Here is a 17,919-nt window from a genome sequence, read left to right on the forward strand (position 1 = left end):
TTTATCCCACTGCGCCACCACAGGTTAGGCCATATTTGGTACTTTTAATTGCACAGATAGAACTCAGCTGATCCTGGTAGGTCAACCAGATAGCACAATATGTGTTTTCTTATGTAACACACACTTGAAAAACATAACCTTATCTGTAATGTCTCCCCACCAAAAAAGAATCATTTAATATGAATTTATCCAGATTTTGATTTACAGTTCTGTTTATAGACAGAGGAGCAAGTTTAAAAGGTGCCAAGAGAAAAAAAACCCAACAAATAAAAAAGCAGAAAGTGGAACATTCTGCTGGACGATAGCCTAATCTCTTCAACAGGTCAAGGAGTAAAATGGGGTCTTTGTTAGGGTAAAAGAGACTGGAGACACACAACCAGGTTAAATGCACAAAGTTTTAGAAACCAGTGTGTTGGGAAAACAGCTGTGTTAGGCTTGGTCGCTTGTACTTTGCATGATTAGTGCATGAGCACATGGTGGAGCCACGTGTGGATAGTCTATGTAAGGCTATGGGTCAGGGGTTGGGAACCTATGGGCAGATGTGGCTCTTTTGATGGCTGCATCTGGCTCGCAGACAAATCTTTAATTTAAAAAAAAAACGTTAAAAATATAAAACATTCTGGCCCTGGCCGGTTGGCTCAGTGGTAGAGTGTCAGCCTAGCGTGCAGGAGTCCTGGGTTCAATTTCCGGCCAGGGCACACAGGAGAAGCACCCATCTGCTTCTCCACCCCTCCCCCTCTCCTTCCTCTCTGTCTCTCTCTTCCCCTCCCACAGCCAAGGCTCCATTGGAGCAAAAAGTTGGCCCAGGCACTGAGGATGGCTCCATGGCCTCTGCCTCAGGTGCTAGAATGGCTCTGGTTGCAACAGAGCAATGCCCCAGATGGGCAGAGCATCGCCCCCTGGTGGGCATGTCAGGTGGATCCCGGTTGGGCACATGCTAGAGTCTGTCTGACTGCCTCCCCATTTCCAGCTTCAGAAAAATTAAAAAAAAAAAAAAAAAAAAAAAAAAAAAATATATATATATATATATATATATATATATATATATATATATATATATATATAAAACATTCTCGTGTATTACAATCCATTCATTTCCTACCACTCATGTTCATGGTTGCTGGTGGCTGGAGCCAATCACAGCTGTCCTCCGGGACAACACCAAATTTTTATTGGATAATGCGTAATGTACACAGGTCATTGTATGGCTCTCACGGAATTACATTTTAAAATATGTGGCGTTCATGGCTCTCTCAGCAAAAAAGGTTCCCGACCTCTGCTATGGGTGCTTGCCCTCAGGGTGCATAGAAGATTGCGGATTGCCTGCCCACCACTGCAAGGGGCCGTTTTGCTGTTTGTTTGCCCACTGCCATGAGAAGAGGTTTTCCCCTGCCTGTTTGCTCGTCTGCTGTTGTGAGACTCTATTAAATAGGAATAGCCCATCGCTTTTTCGCTCTGCAGTTTCTCTACTGTCTGTCTGAATCCAATGTGGACCTGCCTGACCTTGACCACCAGCATTACACAGTGCAAAAGATATCTTTGACTACTGGGGAAAATTTGAATAGGGCGTATTTGATCCAACATTTGATAAAATGAAAATATTGACATGGAAGTATAATTCACTGCAAAAAGGAAGTTCAAATCAAAAGTATACACATCGTGGTTTCATTTTGGTTAAAATACATATTTTATATGCATAACAAAACATTTGGGAAGTGCTAGCAGTGACAATGACAATGTGTTTATATTTTATTTTTGCTGTATTATCTAATATCTAATCTGCATTATCTAATTTTCTATGATATGCTTATGTTTGTAGTAGGAAAACATTATTTTAAGAATTGCATAGCCTGACCAGGCGGTGGCACAGTGAATAGAGCATTGGACTGGGATGCAGAAGACCCAGGTTTGAGACTCTGAGGTCGCCAGCTTGAGCGCAGGCTCATCTTGTTTGAGCAAAAGCTCACCAGTCACTGGCTCAAGCAAGGGGCTACTTGGTCTGCTGAAGGCCCATGGTCAAGGCAATCAATGAGAAAGCAATCAATGAACAACTAAGGTGTCGCAACAAAAAAATGATGATTGATGCTTCTCATCTCTCTCCCTTCCTGTCTGTCTGTCCCTATCTATCCCTCTCTCTGACTCTCTCTCTGTCTCTATAAAAAAAAAATTAAAAAATTTAAAAAATTGCATGAAAGCCAAACTTCTTAACCTACCATCCAAAGCTTTCCCTATCAGCCCTGGCCAGTTGGCTCAGTAGTAGAGCAGCATCAGCCCAGTGTGTGGAAGTCCCGGTTGGAAGTCCTGGGTTCAATCCCCAGTCAGGGCACACAGGAGAAGCGCTCATCTGGTTTTCCACCCTTCCCCCTCTCCTTCCTCTCTATCTCTCTCTTTCCTTCCCGCAGCCAAGGCTCCACTGGAGCAAAGTTGGCCTGGGAGCTGAGGACGGCTCCATGGCCTCCACCGCAGGTGCTAGAATGGCTCCGGTTACAGTAGAGCAATACACCAGATGGGCTGAGCATCGCCCTCTGGTGGGCATGCTGGGTGGATCCCAGTTGGGCGCATGCGGGAGTCTGTCTCTCTGCTTCCCCACTTCTCACTTCAAAAAAATACAAAAAAAAACCAAAGCTTTCTCTATCACTGCCCCCCATCCTGCACTTGTCCAACCTGCTCTGCCATTCGCCTCGGAGCCCAGACTGGCTGCTCATTGCCCCTCACCTTTGCACACACCTTTCCTCCCACCTCCTCCCCTTCCCTTCCCCACTTCTCCTCCTTATCTCTTTTGTTGAGGCCTGTCCTAAACTTGCCTCCTCTAAGCACCCTTTGCCCTAAGGCCTCAGCTTGCTCATTGGTAAAAGGAAGGTAATAATACTCATCTCATGGGATGCTGCAGGGGTTAAGTTAAATTGCTAGCCATAAAACACCTGGTACTGGGAGTGACTGGCCGGAAAGTCTGGAGCTCACCTTCCTCTGACTCAGGGACTGCTTGGTCTAGAGATCATCTTAATGACAGACTGGTCTTCATTCCATTGTACATTTCACTTTCCCAGTTTAAACTAGCACTGAGCCAGGGGCCCACACAGAGCCCAGGCAGGATTCTGGGTCTCCGTAGCTGCCTCACCCATGCCCATGGCACCTGACCTGCTCTCGTTCCTACTCTCCCACTCAGTCCTGCTGTGTGACCAGTGGACAAGGTCCCGAGGGCAGCTGGTCTGCGTTAGCCCTAGCCAGTCTGCCTTCAAGGGAAACACCTGGATCCAACTTAGGTCCCTACTCGGAGGTCTTGGGCAAAACTGTTTGCCTTCACTTTCTCCTGATAGTAGCTAAGTAAGAGCAGCTGCCTGTGGACCCAGAAGCCAGTTCCAGAAGGGTGAGGGGTAAGTGGCTCCAAATTCTTTCTGAACCTCAGTGCACAGGAGGGGTCTTCATAGGCTCCAGCCTTGGCTGGGACCCTTCCCATTGAAGAGTCCCTGTCCCCACCCCCACAGCCTTCATTCAGAGAGTCAGACAGTGCAGTCAGTGCCAAGGCCAAAGCTGCCGGGAAGGCCTTTCCCAGGCCACTGGCTGGACTTCTCCTCCCTATGGGAGTGAACCCCTCCCTTAGCCCATACCCAACCCAATGCCTCGAGTGGGTCCTGCTGCTGCTAGGATACTCCTTGAGAGCCCTCACTGTGGGCACTAGAAATGGTCCCTGCTCTGCTTCTGGTCAGATGGAAAAGCACCTTCACTTAAATGTTAACTGAAAAATGCAGAATTCAAAACTGTATGTATCATGAGGCCTCCAACACTGAAAGAAACACACCAAGACATTGATGGTCACGACCTCTGGGTGACGAGTGATTTCCCTCCTGATTTATACTTACCGGTGCCTCACCCACTTTCTATACTAAGCACACCTGTCAGGAAGGGGATGAAAAAGAGGGAAAAAAGTGTGGAGAAAGAGAAAGAAAACAGATAGAAAAAGAAATGCAGAGGCAAAGAGAAGATGGAAAGGCAGGAAGAGGAATGTGTCCGGTGGCTCAGGTTGGGCCACACAGTCTCTGCTTGCAAACCCCACCCCCTTCAGGCATTCCCCTCACACCTAGTGGGCATTACCTCCTCCGACATGGACCCCACCTTCGGCCTGCATCTTGGACAGCCTCTCCTTCATGCCACTGATGTTGCTGTGCAGTCCCCAGGCGCTGCAGAGCTTGGGCAGACTGTCTTCCTGGCTGCCCAGCAAGGAGCTCTCCGGAGCGTCCAAGGGACAGAATGCTGCCTGCAATGGGGTCACATTGTTGAGAAGACGGTGGAGAAGAGAGCGGCCAAGTGCCATCGTGCCAGCCCTGCCCTTTCTGGGAAACTGATGTGGTTGGCTACACCAAAGCCTCGCCCTTGCCTGGCCCCAAAGGACGGAAAGTCACAGAGATGGGAGAAAGGATCATGGAGACATGGAGGCCAGGCTGCCAACTGCTTCTTCGGTGGTTCTTTACTTTGAGGTAGGTCCTCCGTTTTCTTTTTCTTTTTTTTTAAATTAAGAGTGCCTCGTGTTTGCAGTGAAACAATGTTTTAAAAGTCCTCTTCAAAATTAAAATTGAGAGCCTAAAAATATCTTTTGAAATGTTATTGCCTGGTGAAAATCCAGGAATCACTACAATGGTAGCCTCTGGTATTTAGAGGAGGACTCACTGAACTGAGCCACCCATTTGTGTTCAGAGGAAGAAATGCTGACCCGGAGAGCGGGAGGACTTGGTTAAAGTTGCACAGGTAGAGAGTTTGGAGGTGGGGGTGGGGACTCGGGGCATGTTGAGAGCAGGGCTTCCCTCTGTGCCAGATTGTTTGAACCTGGCTCTTTGAATCTCACTGGCTATGTGGTCTGGGTCAAGTTACTCTACCTCCCTACATTTAGCATCTTCACTTCCACACTGTGGGCAGTAATCCTAATTACCACTTAAGGTTACTTTTGAAGATTATAGGAGAGAATATAAAGTGTCTGGCATGTAGAAACTATTATCTATGATTATTATTTTGGACCAGCTTCTCAAAGTATGCTCTGTGAACCCCTGGGGTTCTTTAATATATTTTGACTCCACCGACCCCCTGCAAAGTGGGTCCAACTCAAAAGTGTAAGAGGGAAGCTGATGGACTCTAATGAAACCTAGTGTGAAAAGTTTGTTGATACAAATCTGAAAAGACTACATATTGTGTGATTCCAACTATGTGGCATTCTGGAAAAGGCGAAACTGGAGACATAAGTGAAAAGATCAGTGGCCAGGGGTTTGGGGGGGAGGTGGGAGGGAGACTAGGTGGAGTCCTGGGGGGTGGGGAGACAGTCAAACTATTCTATATGATACTGTAATGGTGGATACATGTCATTATACATTTGTTGAAAACTATAGAATGTACAACACAAAGAGTACACCCTACTGTAAACTATGGACATTATAAGTTAAAGATGTATCAATATTGGCTCATCAATAAGAACAAATGTACTGCTTTAATACAATATGCTAATAAGTAGGGATAGGACGAAGTGGTATATAGAAACTCTCTGTACTTTTCACTCAAAAAAATTTTAAATGTATTTGTTGACTTTAGATAGAGAGTAAGGGATAGAGAGAGACAGAAACATCAATCTGTATATGTTTCTGGATGTGTCCTAACCAGGATTCAAATAAGCAACCTTTGTGTATCAGGACTATGCTCTACCAGGGGTCTCCAAACTTTTTACACAGGGGGCCAGTTCACTGTCCCTCAGACCATTGGAGGGCTGCCAAATACAGTGGTCCTCTCACTGACCACCAATGAAAGAAGTGCCCCTTCCAGAAGTGCAGTGGGGGCTGGATAAATGGCCTCGGGGGGCCGCATTGCGGCCCGCGGGTCATAGTTTGGGGACGCCTGCTCTAAACCAACCAAGCTATTCAGTCAGGGCTCCACCCAATTTTTGTGTAAACCTAAAACTGCTAAAAAAAAAAAGTCTATTTTTAAAAATGTTTATTAATATGGTTTCAGATTCCACACTGCAATTAAGTAACTGCCACTTGTTGAGTTTTTGTGTGGTATCCAAGAAAAGCATCCATACTTATCTGAAAATGCTAATAAGCTACTCTCTCTTGCAACTACATATCTATATAAGGCTGGATTTTCTTGATATACTTCAACCAAATCAATATGTAATAGAAGACTGACTACAGAAGCAGATAGGAGAATCCAGCTGTCTTCTAGTAAGCTTGACACTAAAGAGATTTGTAAAAATTTAAAACAGTCACTCTTCTCACTAAATTGTTTTGTTTTGGAAAATATAGTTATGTCTCATAAGAATTATTTATGTTAATTATGTAATGGATTACTTGCTTTTTTAAAAAAAAATTTTAATGTTTTGCCTGACCTGTGGTGGCGCAGTGGATAAAGCGTTGACCTGGAAATGCTGAGGTCGCCGGTTCGAAACCCTGGGCTTGCCTGGTCAAGGCACATATGGGAGTTGATGCTTCCAGCTCCTTCTCCCCTTCTCTCTCTCTATCTCTCCTCTCTCTCTCTCTCTGTCTCTCCCTCTCCTCTCTAAAAAACTGAATAAATAAAAAATAAATAAATAAAAAGAAAAAAAAATTTAATGTTTTATTGATTTTAGAGAGGGAGGAAAGGAGAGAGACAGACAGAGATGACAGGAACATTGATCTGTTCCTGTATGTGCTCTGACCGGGAATCAAACTGACAACCTCTATGCTTCACAATGCTCTCGCCAACCAAGCTATCTGGTCAGGGCACTTGCTTTTATTTTTAAATGGATTAGTAGATATACATTTTGAAATTTTTTTAAGTTTTAATTTCTTTTTTTTAAGAGAGAAAGAGACAGGAAGGGAGAGAAATGAGAAGCATCAACTTGTGTTTTCGGCACTTTGGTTGTTAATTGATTGCTTCTCATACGTGCTTTGACCATGGGGCTCCATTGAGCCAGTGACCCCTTTCTCAAGTCAGTGACCTTGGAATCATGTCAATGATCCCATCCTCAAGCCAGCAACTCTGCAATCAAACTGGAGAGCCTGAGCTCAAGCCGGATGAGCTCTCACTCAACCAGCGACGTTGGGGTTTCAAACCTAGGACCTCAGTGTCCCAGGTCGACACTCCACTGTACCACCACCTGTTAGGCACAGCTTTAATTTCTAATAGAGAAAATATCAATAGATAAACCTATATAAACAAATGCTTTTGGGAGGTTCTTAATAATTTTTCAGAAGGTGTAAGTCACTGGTTTGGGCAAAGCCAGGCCAGGCTCTGTGGATAGTCCCTGGAGCGTTTCCCAAGCTGCTGCGCCTTTCTGCCAGGCCTCAACCATCCCTACCCATGGCTCTGAAGGCATGTGTCTCGCTCATGTTCCCATTAGTGTGTGGGTGCGGAGGGGGAATAGGATCAAGAACTGGAAGCCGACTGAGTCTGTCCTCTTCAGTCCCACTCTGAGCCACTGCAGGGGTAAAGTTAGAGACAGTGGGGTTTTCCTCAGGGAGTGGGCTGTGGGAAGGACTAGAGGGGTGCTGGTTTTAGCAGAAGGCGCCTCAGCCCCAGGCCTCCCCCCACGGTCCAAGAACACACCAACCCACCCTCAGCCGGGCCCAGCAGGCGTTTTCTTGAGAGCCTCACCAGGAACTTAGTGTGCTGGTTGTTCTTGATGTACTTGTAGAACCTGAGAAGCTGTTTTGCCTCCAACTCCGAGAAGAGGGAGACGAATCGCCACAGCTTCCTGCAGGGGAGAAACCTGAGGCTGAGGGAGGCAGAGCTCAGCCTCTGCCCTTCAGCATCTGTCTGGCGGCCAGGATGCACCCAGGGAGAAATGGGCCACGTGCTGCCTCCTTGGTTTTCAGTTGGGGGCATGGAGATACGGGGTTTTTCAGACCTTGTGTACCCCATCCTGGTGATGAGCATCCATACCACACAGTCATTGTTCAATCAGAAGTCATTCTCCTCAGGGATGGGGGAATGACCTGGGAGTTTTCTGTCCACTGTGGGTACAACCATGGGGAACCAATGCTGCCCTGAGTGAGTAGAGAGCCCTGCTCTTTCCACCCCGTCCTCACCATGCCCACTCCAGGATCCCAACTCTCTCATAAAGATGAAGGATGAGGGGGTCTTGACTGCGGTGTGGCCTTCAATGTAGAGGGGGTGCCCCAGGAGTGGGTGTAGTGGGAAGGGCAAGGACGCTGCCCTACTTTTTCCAGTGCTTGATCTCCCAAGCTCGGCAGTAATGCTGCAGGAAGGTGTTGATGTGGTCGCCGAGGACCACCAGGCTCTGCTCCATGTACTTGAGTTTCTTCTTCTGGGGAAGGTCCTTGGGCAGGTACAACTTTCGCAGGAACTTCTTTAATGGCCTTAGATATTCTTTACACTGAAGGGGCAACAGGTGAAGTGAGGGGCCACTGGAGAAAAGCAGTGGCAGACGGGCAGCCCCAAGTAACTAGCAGGTTGGTCCAGATGTCACCCTTAGGACCCAGGAAGGGTTACATGTGTTCAGTGGGGTGGCTGCAGTCAATGTCTTACCCCACTTCTTTCTCGAGAGGATGACAACTGGGGGATGAGCTGTGGATCTGAGGCCTGCCAATTTCTGACTCAGGTTTCCTGACTGGTGGGGAACAGGGGACAGGGTCCCGGGATGGCTCTTTACTCACAATTCTGAAGGTACACTGGTCCAGGCCCTTGGCCTGGCACACAAGTGAGCCTCTAGCAGGGACGGTGCTGGAGCTCCCCTCTGAGCAGAGTGTATCCATCACCTGGGAGGAGGCAGGGTTGGAGGTCAGAGGGTTTGGGCTACAGCTCGTGAGGGGCAATGCTGGACAACCACTGATCCAAATGCCGACCAAAGCCCTTTTCTGTTTCCACTGTGAACTTTTCCTTGACCCAGCACTGAGACGAGTGAGCCTGAGCCCAGAACCTGTCTCTGAGAATCCCTGCTTAGAAAACCTAGAATGTCCAAACCATTTTTTAAAATAATAATTATAGCATAGTACACTAGCTAACTTTTCAAAGCATGTGATAAACATTAACTCATTTTATTCCCCCACAAGTCCTATGAGCTTAGATATCATTATCCCTGGTTATATACAAGACTACTGTCATCAGTCCTTGGAGGAATGGGCAGGGATTCGTTTACCGAGTGCCTAAGCCCCAGGCCCACTTCTTTCTCTCCCTGACCTTTAGCATCATGCCACTCTAATGGGCACTCAGAAAAATGTGTGGTGATGGTAATGATGAGAAGGAATTTGCTGACAGAAGTGGGATAAAAAAAATCTAATTAATGAAGACAAAGTGATTGTGAAATAATACTTGAAGTCAGAGCACAGAATTAGGTTGACATGGCTGGGTTTGCACCTGACCCTTTCAAAGCCTCTCAAAAAGTGAGCATTAGTTCCTGCCTGTGTTCAGGGCAAACAAGGAAGATCCAGGCCCAGACCATTCTGAAGAGAGAGATCAGGATAAGGGAGAGAGGTGGATGGACAGGGTACGAGACAAAGGCTCCTCCTAAGAGAGGGGACTCTGGCTGATCAACTTTATAAACATATCACACAACCACGTACACAAATGCATGTGCATGTGTACACACAGGAGAGACTTTGTTTCTTTATAACCAACAATCAATCCCCTTTACAGAAAACTTCCCACCATCTTGCAAGTAGTACACATCCTTTAAAGGGATCTATTTGAATGAATTAACCTTCTCTTGTTCTTTTGGCTTCTTGCTAACTCGTGCACCTCACCAATTTTCTGTCCTCTTCCTTGAATTTCATAGTCTCTGCTTTCTAAAACCAGCCCCATGTGGATCCTCCCTTCCTCCCTTCCTCTCACCCCCAGCCCCATGTCACCTTTGCTAAAGGCTTGTCCCCTTCCCCTCCTTGCCCATCTGAGGGCTCCATCACAACAGGTGTGCTGGTGGGCTCCAGAGTGGCACTCCTCACGTCCCCTCAGGCTCTGACCTACTGCTTCTGTGACCCTGGTGTCTCAGGGAGTGGACAGGGTGGGTCTAGAACTCAGGTGAAAACCATGGCAACTACCAACACAGAACCCAGCCCCCTCCCCCTTCCAATCTCTCATTCTTCAGGGTGACCACCAGCCTTCTCCTTCAACTGGGAACTGGACTAAAAAAGTGAGCAAGGTGTACTGGGGAGACCCAGGACTTAGAGTGCACAGCTGGCCAGGAGATGCCGGCACCCCTTTTCCCAAGAGGGTCAGGTGCTGTGGATTTTGAAAACTGGTAAGGCTTCCAAAGAAATTTTCCTGCATGACCATTCATGCCGCCTCAGTTACACTGTGGGCTCTCTGAGAGTGAGGACCAGGATTTTAACAGTCCTTTCCGGATTTGAAATGAAGGACTAGAAGGTCCTGAGAAAATGGAATACAGCCAATCACTATTGAGCTAGAGCTTCTCTTCTATCCCCAGTGGCCTCTGAGATGTTAAACCCAATTGTGTTGGGTGTTGGTTGTTAGTTGGTTTGTGGTGGTGTTTTTAGGGGTGTGTACAAAAATACTAGCCACCATGTATTATCTCAATAAACCCTCAAAACAGCCTTACCTGAGGTAAGGTACCAGTAGAGGTCCCATTTCATAGAAGAGGAGTTGCCTTATATCCGCAGCCAATAAGTGGGGCGTGGCGATTTCAGAGTTTCAGTCGGATTCTGAAAGCTCTGGATTTTCCCACAGGCACCGCCCTCTGGGGATCTGGGTAGGTGTTCTCCTAGCCCCTCTGGGCCATAGATCTTCAGGGGCACTCCCTTGAGAACGTGGCAACGGTGCCCCCTTGCATCCTTCATCAGTTCACTCTGCAGGTTAGTAAGACCATTGCAGCCTTGGTTTACTTACTTAACCTGCATTTCCTTCCCTGGAAGGCTGAACTCCATCTCCAGCCCCCTGCCATCGTGTGGTCTGGGTCCGGGGTCCCATTTACCCCACCCAGTTTAGCCCTTATTCTTCTGCACTGGGTGGGACCACCATCCTCCAATTGAACGGAACCTGGGGCTTGGGTCCTGCCACTCTGTCCCCAGACCTCCTCCTCACCATCTGACAGAGGTACCTGTACATGATGGGGACATTGTGGCTCTTGGCGTATTCAAAGGACAACGTGGTTTTGCTCCTAACTGGGAAGCTGTTCTCTCTCTCTCTCTCTCTCTCTCTCTCTCTCTCTTTTTGGATTTTTCTGAAGTGCAAAGCAGGGAGGCAGAGAGACAGACTCCCGCATGCGCCTGACCGGAGTCCACCCAACATGCCCACTAGGAAGCCATGCTCTGCCCATCTGGGGCATTGCTCTGTTGTGGCTGGAGCCATTTAGTGCATGAGGCAGAGGCCATGGAGCCATCCTTAGCCTCAAGGCCAACTTTGCTCCAGTGGAGCCTTGGCTGTGGGAAGGGAAGAGAAAGATAGAGAGAAAGGAGAGAAGGAAGGGTGGAGAAGTAGATGGGCGCTTCTCCTCTGTGCCTTAGCTGGGAATCGAACCCAGGACTTTCACATGCTGGGCTGATGCTCTACCACTGAGCCAACTGGCCAGGGCTGGAAGCTGTTCTCTGAGCATTAATTCAGAATTATTTTGCAGCTATTAAGGAGGATAATTATATTGGCAAGAGTGAAGGGAAGGAAGTCTCTCTTATACACTTCATTATGAGTGATAATTGGTAAATAATCTATGTAGTAATGGAAAATGGAAAATGTGTATTTTTTTAACCATTTCTATGAATTAGAACTAAAAAGAGAAGATGTATGTATTAGGGCTGTTACAATGGTGACAACTTAGAAACAATTGAAGTGTTATAAACACACGTGTTGCATGCCATTGAGTAGGCTCTGACTCCTGGCGACCCTATGAATGAGTGATGTCCACAGTGTCCTGTCTTCAACAGTCCTGCTCAGCTCAGCTCTTGAAGATTTAGGCATACGGCTTTTTTTTTTTTTTTTTTTTTGTGGCAGAGACAGAGATTCAGAGAGAGGGATAGATAGGGACAGACAGACAGGAAGGGAGAGAGATGAGAAGCATCAATTCTTCGTTGTAGTTCCTTAGTTGTACATTGATTGTTTTCTCATATGTGCCTTGACTGGGGGCTACAGTAGACCAAGTGACCCCTTGCTCGAGTCAGCGACTTTGGGCTCAAGCTGGTGAGCCTTGCTCAAACCCGATGAGCCCATGCTCAAGCTGGCGACCTTGGGGTTGCGAACCTGGGTCCTCCGCGTCCCAGTCCGACATTCTATCCACTGCGCCACCGCCTGGTCAGGCGGCTTATGGCTTCTTTTATGGAGTCAATCCATCTTCTATTTGGTCTTCTTTTCCTGCTGCCTTTTATTTTTCCAAGCATTATTGTCTTTTCCAAAGAACTCTGCTTTTTCATGATGTGCCTGAAGTAGAACAGCTTTAGTTTTGCCATTTTTGCCTTCAGTGATGTTTCAGGCTTCATTTGCTCTAGAACCCACTTGTTCATCTTTCTGGTAGTCCAGAGTATCCATAGAGCACTGCTCCAACATCATATTTCAAATAAATAATATTTTTTCTATCAGCCTTCTTCACTGCTCAACGTTCACATCCATACATAGTAACTGGGAACATGAGGGTGTGAATGATCTTAACCTTGATCTCAAGTGACATATCTTTGCTCTTGGTAATCTTTCCTAATTCTTCCTTTGCTGCCCTTCTGAGTCTCAGTCTTCTCTTGATTTCTTGGCTACAGTCTCTATTTGAATTGATGACTGAACCAAAGTAAACAAAATCTTTAACAATTTCAATGTCTTGCCCTGGCTGGTTGGCTCAGTGATAGAGCATCAGCCCAGCATGTGGAAGTCACAGGTTCGATTCCCAGCCAGGGCACACAGAAGAAGCGCCCATCTGCTTCTCCACCCTTCCCCCTCTCCTTTCTCTCTATCTCTCTCTCTTCCCCTTCCACAGCCAAGGCTCCATAGGAGCAAAGTTGGCCTGGGCACTGAGGATGGCTTCATGGCCTCTGCCTCAGGTGCTAGAATGGCTCCAGTTACAACAGAGCAATGCCCCAAATGGGCAGAGTATCACCCCCTAGTGGGCATGCCAGATGGATCCTAGTTGGGCACAGGCGGGAGTCTGTCTCTCTGCCTCTCTGCTTCTCACTTCAGAAAAAAAAAAACAAAAATAAAAATTTCAGTGTCTCCTTTGTCTATATTTAAGTTGTGTATTTCTTCTGTAGTCATGATTTTTGTCTTATTAATGTTCAAATGCAGTCCTTGTTTGGCAATTTCTTCTTTCACTTTTATCAGAAATCATTTCAAATCATGGCTACTTTCTGTCAGTAAGATTATGTCATCTACATATCTTAAGTCATTGATATGTCTTCTACCAAGTTGTACTCCTTCCTTGAGTGTAGCCCAATTTTTCACATGATGTTCTGCATATAGATTAAACAAATGGGGAGATATAATGCACACTTATTTGATACCTTTGTCTATAGGAAACCATTCTGTTACTTCATATTCTGTCCTGACAGTGGCTTCCTATACACAATACAGGTTACACATCAGGACAGTCAAGTGCTGAGCCATGCCCTTTCAGACCAACTTAACCTTCTGAAATTCTTCGTAGCATTTCAGTATCCAATGAATGTTTGCAATTTTTTTGCACTTTTAATTTTTCAATTAGTTTAGTTTTAATATTATTTTGTATTGGTTTCAGGTGTACAGCATAATGATCAGACAGTCATTTATCTTACAAAGTGTTTTCCTGATAGTTCTAGTACCCACCTGGCATCATACATAGTTATCACAATATTATGAACTATATTCCCTATACTGTACTTACATCTCTGTGAATACTCTGTAACTACTAATTTGTACTTTTTTAGTCCCTTCACTGTTTTCACCTAGTCCCCCGACTCCTCCCTTCTAATACCCACTGGTTCACTCTGTGTGTCTTTTGAGTCTGTTTCAATTTTGTTTGTTCATTTATTTTGTTCTTTAGATTCCACATATAAGTGAAGTCATCTGGTATTTGTCTTTCTCTGATTTATTGCACTGAATATGTTTGCAATTTGATCTCAAGTGCCTCTTTTTTTTTTTTTAATCTATCTCGAACTTCTGACATTTCCTGCTCTATATAAGGTAGGAGCCTTTGTTGCATCACCTTGAGTATCACTTTACTTGCATGAGAAATTAGAACAATGGTCCTGTGGTTGCTACCATCCTTGGCAACTTGTTTCTTGAAGATTGAGATATATTGAACATTTCTAGTCTGTAGTCCATTGTTTTGTTTTCCATATTGTTGACTTATTCTTGACAAATTCAGTCTTTGTGTCTTGAAATAATTCTATTGGTATCCCATCTACCCCTGGTAATTTGTTTCTTTCCAATACTTTCAGGGAAGCTTTCACTTTGCTTTCTAGAATTACAGGTTCTTCCCATAGGAATCTCCTTTAAAGATATCTGTCATCCTTTTTTCTTCTTTTTTTTTAATTTTTAAAATTTTTTTTAAAATTTTATTTATTCATTTTTAGAGAGGAGAGAGAGAGACAGAGAGAGAGAAGGGGGAAGAGCTGGAAGCATCAACTCCCATATGTGCCTTGACCAGGCAAGCCCAGGGTTTCCAACCAGCGACCTCAGCATTTCCAGGTCGACACTTTATCCACTGCGCCACCACAGGTCAGGCTGTCATTCTTTTTTTTTTTCTGTGTGACTTTTCAGTGTGTTGTTTCCATCATCTCTTTATTTCTCCTGATCACATAATTATCCTTCCTAGTCTAGGTTTGAATTTCCCTTTATTTCTTGAATCTTCTGTAGTGAGTTCTTGTTTTTCCTCTTTTGTTGTTCTCCTCCATCTCTTTACATTGACTATTGTAATAGTTCTCTATCTCTATGTGATAATCCTTGAAAAACTGTGTTCAGGATTCTAACTCTGTTATCAATAAGATAGGGTAAATAAGGTGTGTTACCCATACTTAAAAACACTGCTCTCTTAAATACTTTATTTTAATTTTTATTTATTGATTTTAGCAAAAGAGAGAAGGACACAGAGAGAGAGACAGGAACGTGAACCTATTCCTATATGTGCCCTGACCAGGGATCAAACTGGCAATCTCTGTGCTTCGGGATAATGCTCTAAACCAGCGGTAGTCAACCTGGTCCCTACCGCCCACTAGTGGGCGTTCCAGCTTTCATGGCGGGCAGTAGCAGAGCAACCAAAGTATAAATAAAAAGATAGATTTAACTATAGTAAGTTGTTTTATAAAGATTTATTCTGCCAAACAGTGAAAATCCAACATAAAGTACTTGGTAAGTAATTATTATTATATGTTTTAATTTGCTGTAACTCTGCTTTATAAATTTTATAAAGTAAAGTTACTTCCCTACTTTATAAATCACCATTACTGTGGAACCGGTGGGCGGTTAGAAAATTTTACTACTAACAGAGATACAAAAGTGGGCAGTAGGTATTAAAAGGTTGATTACCCCTGCTCTAACCAATGGAGCCATCTGGCCAGGACTGCTCTATTAAATATTAAAGTTAAAATTAATTTAAAAAATACTTTACTACTAAAATGCTGCTGGTTATTAAAATGCTGTTCTATATAATATTAATTAAAAATTAAACTATTATATATAATACTAATTAAAAAATTTAAAATTTACATTATTATTCTATAGTTAATGACTTGGAAAACAGTACCTAACACATGTACAGTACAGTATATATTTATATATGCATAGAAAAATGTCTTAGAAGATATGCTTCAAAATATCAAGTGTGATTTTCACTTTCTTTGCATATTGTTTTAATTTAAAAAAATAATATGCTTTACATTTATAGTCAGATAAAAAGGAGACTGATCATTTTTAAAAGCTACTCATAATGAATAAATATCATTTAAAATGTTATATAATACTAACTTTAAAAATAGAACCCAAATGAGTATTGCATTATAAGTCACAATTAAGTAAGTGGACATGGATATGAACCAAGACTAGAAGAAACAGTTAAAAAAGAAACAAGGAATTGGATGAATGGATAGATAAATAGATACCTATTTCTCCCCCTGCCCCAAATAATATGTACAATTCAGAAGGGGGGAATAGGTGTCAGAACCTCAAAGATTTTCTGTCCCTGCCTGCTTCCTTTGCCACCCCCACCCCCATTTTCCCTCTCAGAGCCTCTAGCAAGTCCCAGACTCTGGATGCCTGCCCTATTCCCACAATGGTTTTATTATCAACCACAGGGAGAAGCCTGAAGAGACAATCAAACCTAACAGTAGCCAGGAATAATAAATAGCTCCACACTCAACTGTGAACTAAGAGAAAACAAAAACCCATTGCCTTTGGGAGACATTCTTCAAATTCCAATTGGTCAGTACAAAATTACTCTATGGGGCAAGTCAACTCATTCAACAGAGTCATTCTTCTAATATGTAATTTTTTAGAAACGCTTTGTGCCATATACTTTGGGAAGGTAGGGATAGAAGTAGAAGGGGGGTAGTGGGAGTGTTCAATTGTCCGCCCACTGCTTTATGCAGGTTGGCATGTTCCTGAATTGGTAGGAACTGGTTTCATAATCATTTTGTCTCATCTGCACTCCTCAGTGCACATGATAGTATGGTAAGGTACCAAAGAATTGAAGAATTAATATTTTAGGAGAAAGAGTCAGGTTTTTTGCTCTCTCCTTTTTGTAGAGAGTGAGGGAGTTTTCCTGGCTTGCAGAGACATACTGTGTAGAAAACCTCCTTTACTAGGAAGCTTAAAGGGCATTTTATAATTTGGGCTAAGCATACAGAAAGATTTTGTAAATATGATTTTTATACTTGTGTGTGATTTGCACCAACTCAGGATGGACGACAGCATTGTGTTATAAATAGAGAGATTTTGTGCCAGGTATTGAGTGGAAGTGGAAAGGAAACTTGGATCCCCACCCCCAGCCCCACCCCGCACCTGTGAGGAAGAGAATAAACAGCCCAGTTGGGGAGGGGATTAAGTGAAGCCCTCTAAGCCTTTCCTTTCCCTTTCTTTCTTTCTTTAATGGTCCATTCACAACCTTATCCCCTGGCCCATGTAGGTTCCCCCTCCCATTTTGAAGGCATATAGTTAATGTATATACCTCTAGAACAGAGATGGGCAATCTTTTGAGCTTGGTGTGTCAAAATTTGCCAAAAAACCGAGCATAATTCAGGTGGTGTGTCACTTCGAGAAAAAAACCCATAATTTCATATATTTATAGTTTAGATAACAAAATGTATAATTGTAATATATAACTGTATTTAATTAAACCAAAAACTAATTCTTTTAAATTTCTTTTCTTTTTTTAATTTTTTTTTACAGAGACAGAGTGAGATTCAGAGAGAGGGATAGATAGGGACAGACAGACAGGAACAGAGAGAGATGAGAAGCATCAATCATTAGTTTTTTGTTGAGACACCTTAGTTGTTCATTGATTGCTTTCTCATATGTGCCTTGACCGTGGGGCTACAGCAGACTGAGTAACCCCTTGCTCAAGCCAGTGACCTTGTGTGAGCTTTGCTGATGAGCTTTGCTCAAACCAGATGAGCCCATGCTCAAACTGGCGACCTTGAGGTCTCGAACCTGGGTCCTCCGCATCCCAGTCCGACGCTTTATCCACCACGCCACCGCCTGGTCAGGCCAAACACTAATTATTTAACTAACCTGCTTAGTGACTTCTTTGTTCATCTGTCAGTCGGTTTCTCTTGTTGGTCTTGATAATATTTAACTTGTATGAGGTGCCATGAACTAAGATAAGTGAGGGGGAGTGGGAATTCTTTAACTAACCTGCCTATTAGTGACTTTTTTGTTGCTGAATTTCATTGGCTAAATCTTCAATTGAAGGTTGGTATTTTGTACACTTTAAGCCCAAGCAAGCACTACCAACTTCATCTGTCAATCTGTTTCTTTTGTTGCTTTTGATATTATTTAACGCTGAGAATAAGGATAAGGTCTCACAAAAGTACGTAGAGGGAAAAA

At 44.2% G+C, this 17,919-nt stretch overlaps 1 protein-coding gene across 1 annotated transcript; it reads right to left on the reverse strand.

Annotated features, from left to right (window-relative positions):
• Positions 1-1,242: 1,242 nt before the first annotated feature.
• CHCT1 (CHD1 helical C-terminal domain containing 1) lies at positions 1,243-9,875 on the reverse strand. Its single transcript, XM_066366235.1, has 6 exons — positions 9,825-9,875; positions 8,634-8,735; positions 8,178-8,353; positions 7,612-7,711; positions 4,114-4,255; positions 1,243-1,274 (listed from the first exon to the last, which is right to left on the reverse strand). The coding sequence occupies exons 1-6, from the start codon at positions 9,873-9,875 to the stop codon at positions 1,243-1,245; spliced, it is 603 nt and encodes a 200-aa protein (XP_066222332.1).
• Positions 9,876-17,919: the final 8,044 nt, after the last annotated feature.

The sequence above is a fragment of the Saccopteryx leptura genome, chromosome 2 (assembly GCF_036850995.1).
Source record: "Saccopteryx leptura isolate mSacLep1 chromosome 2, mSacLep1_pri_phased_curated, whole genome shotgun sequence".
NCBI classification, from domain to species: Eukaryota; Metazoa; Chordata; class Mammalia; order Chiroptera; family Emballonuridae; genus Saccopteryx; species Saccopteryx leptura.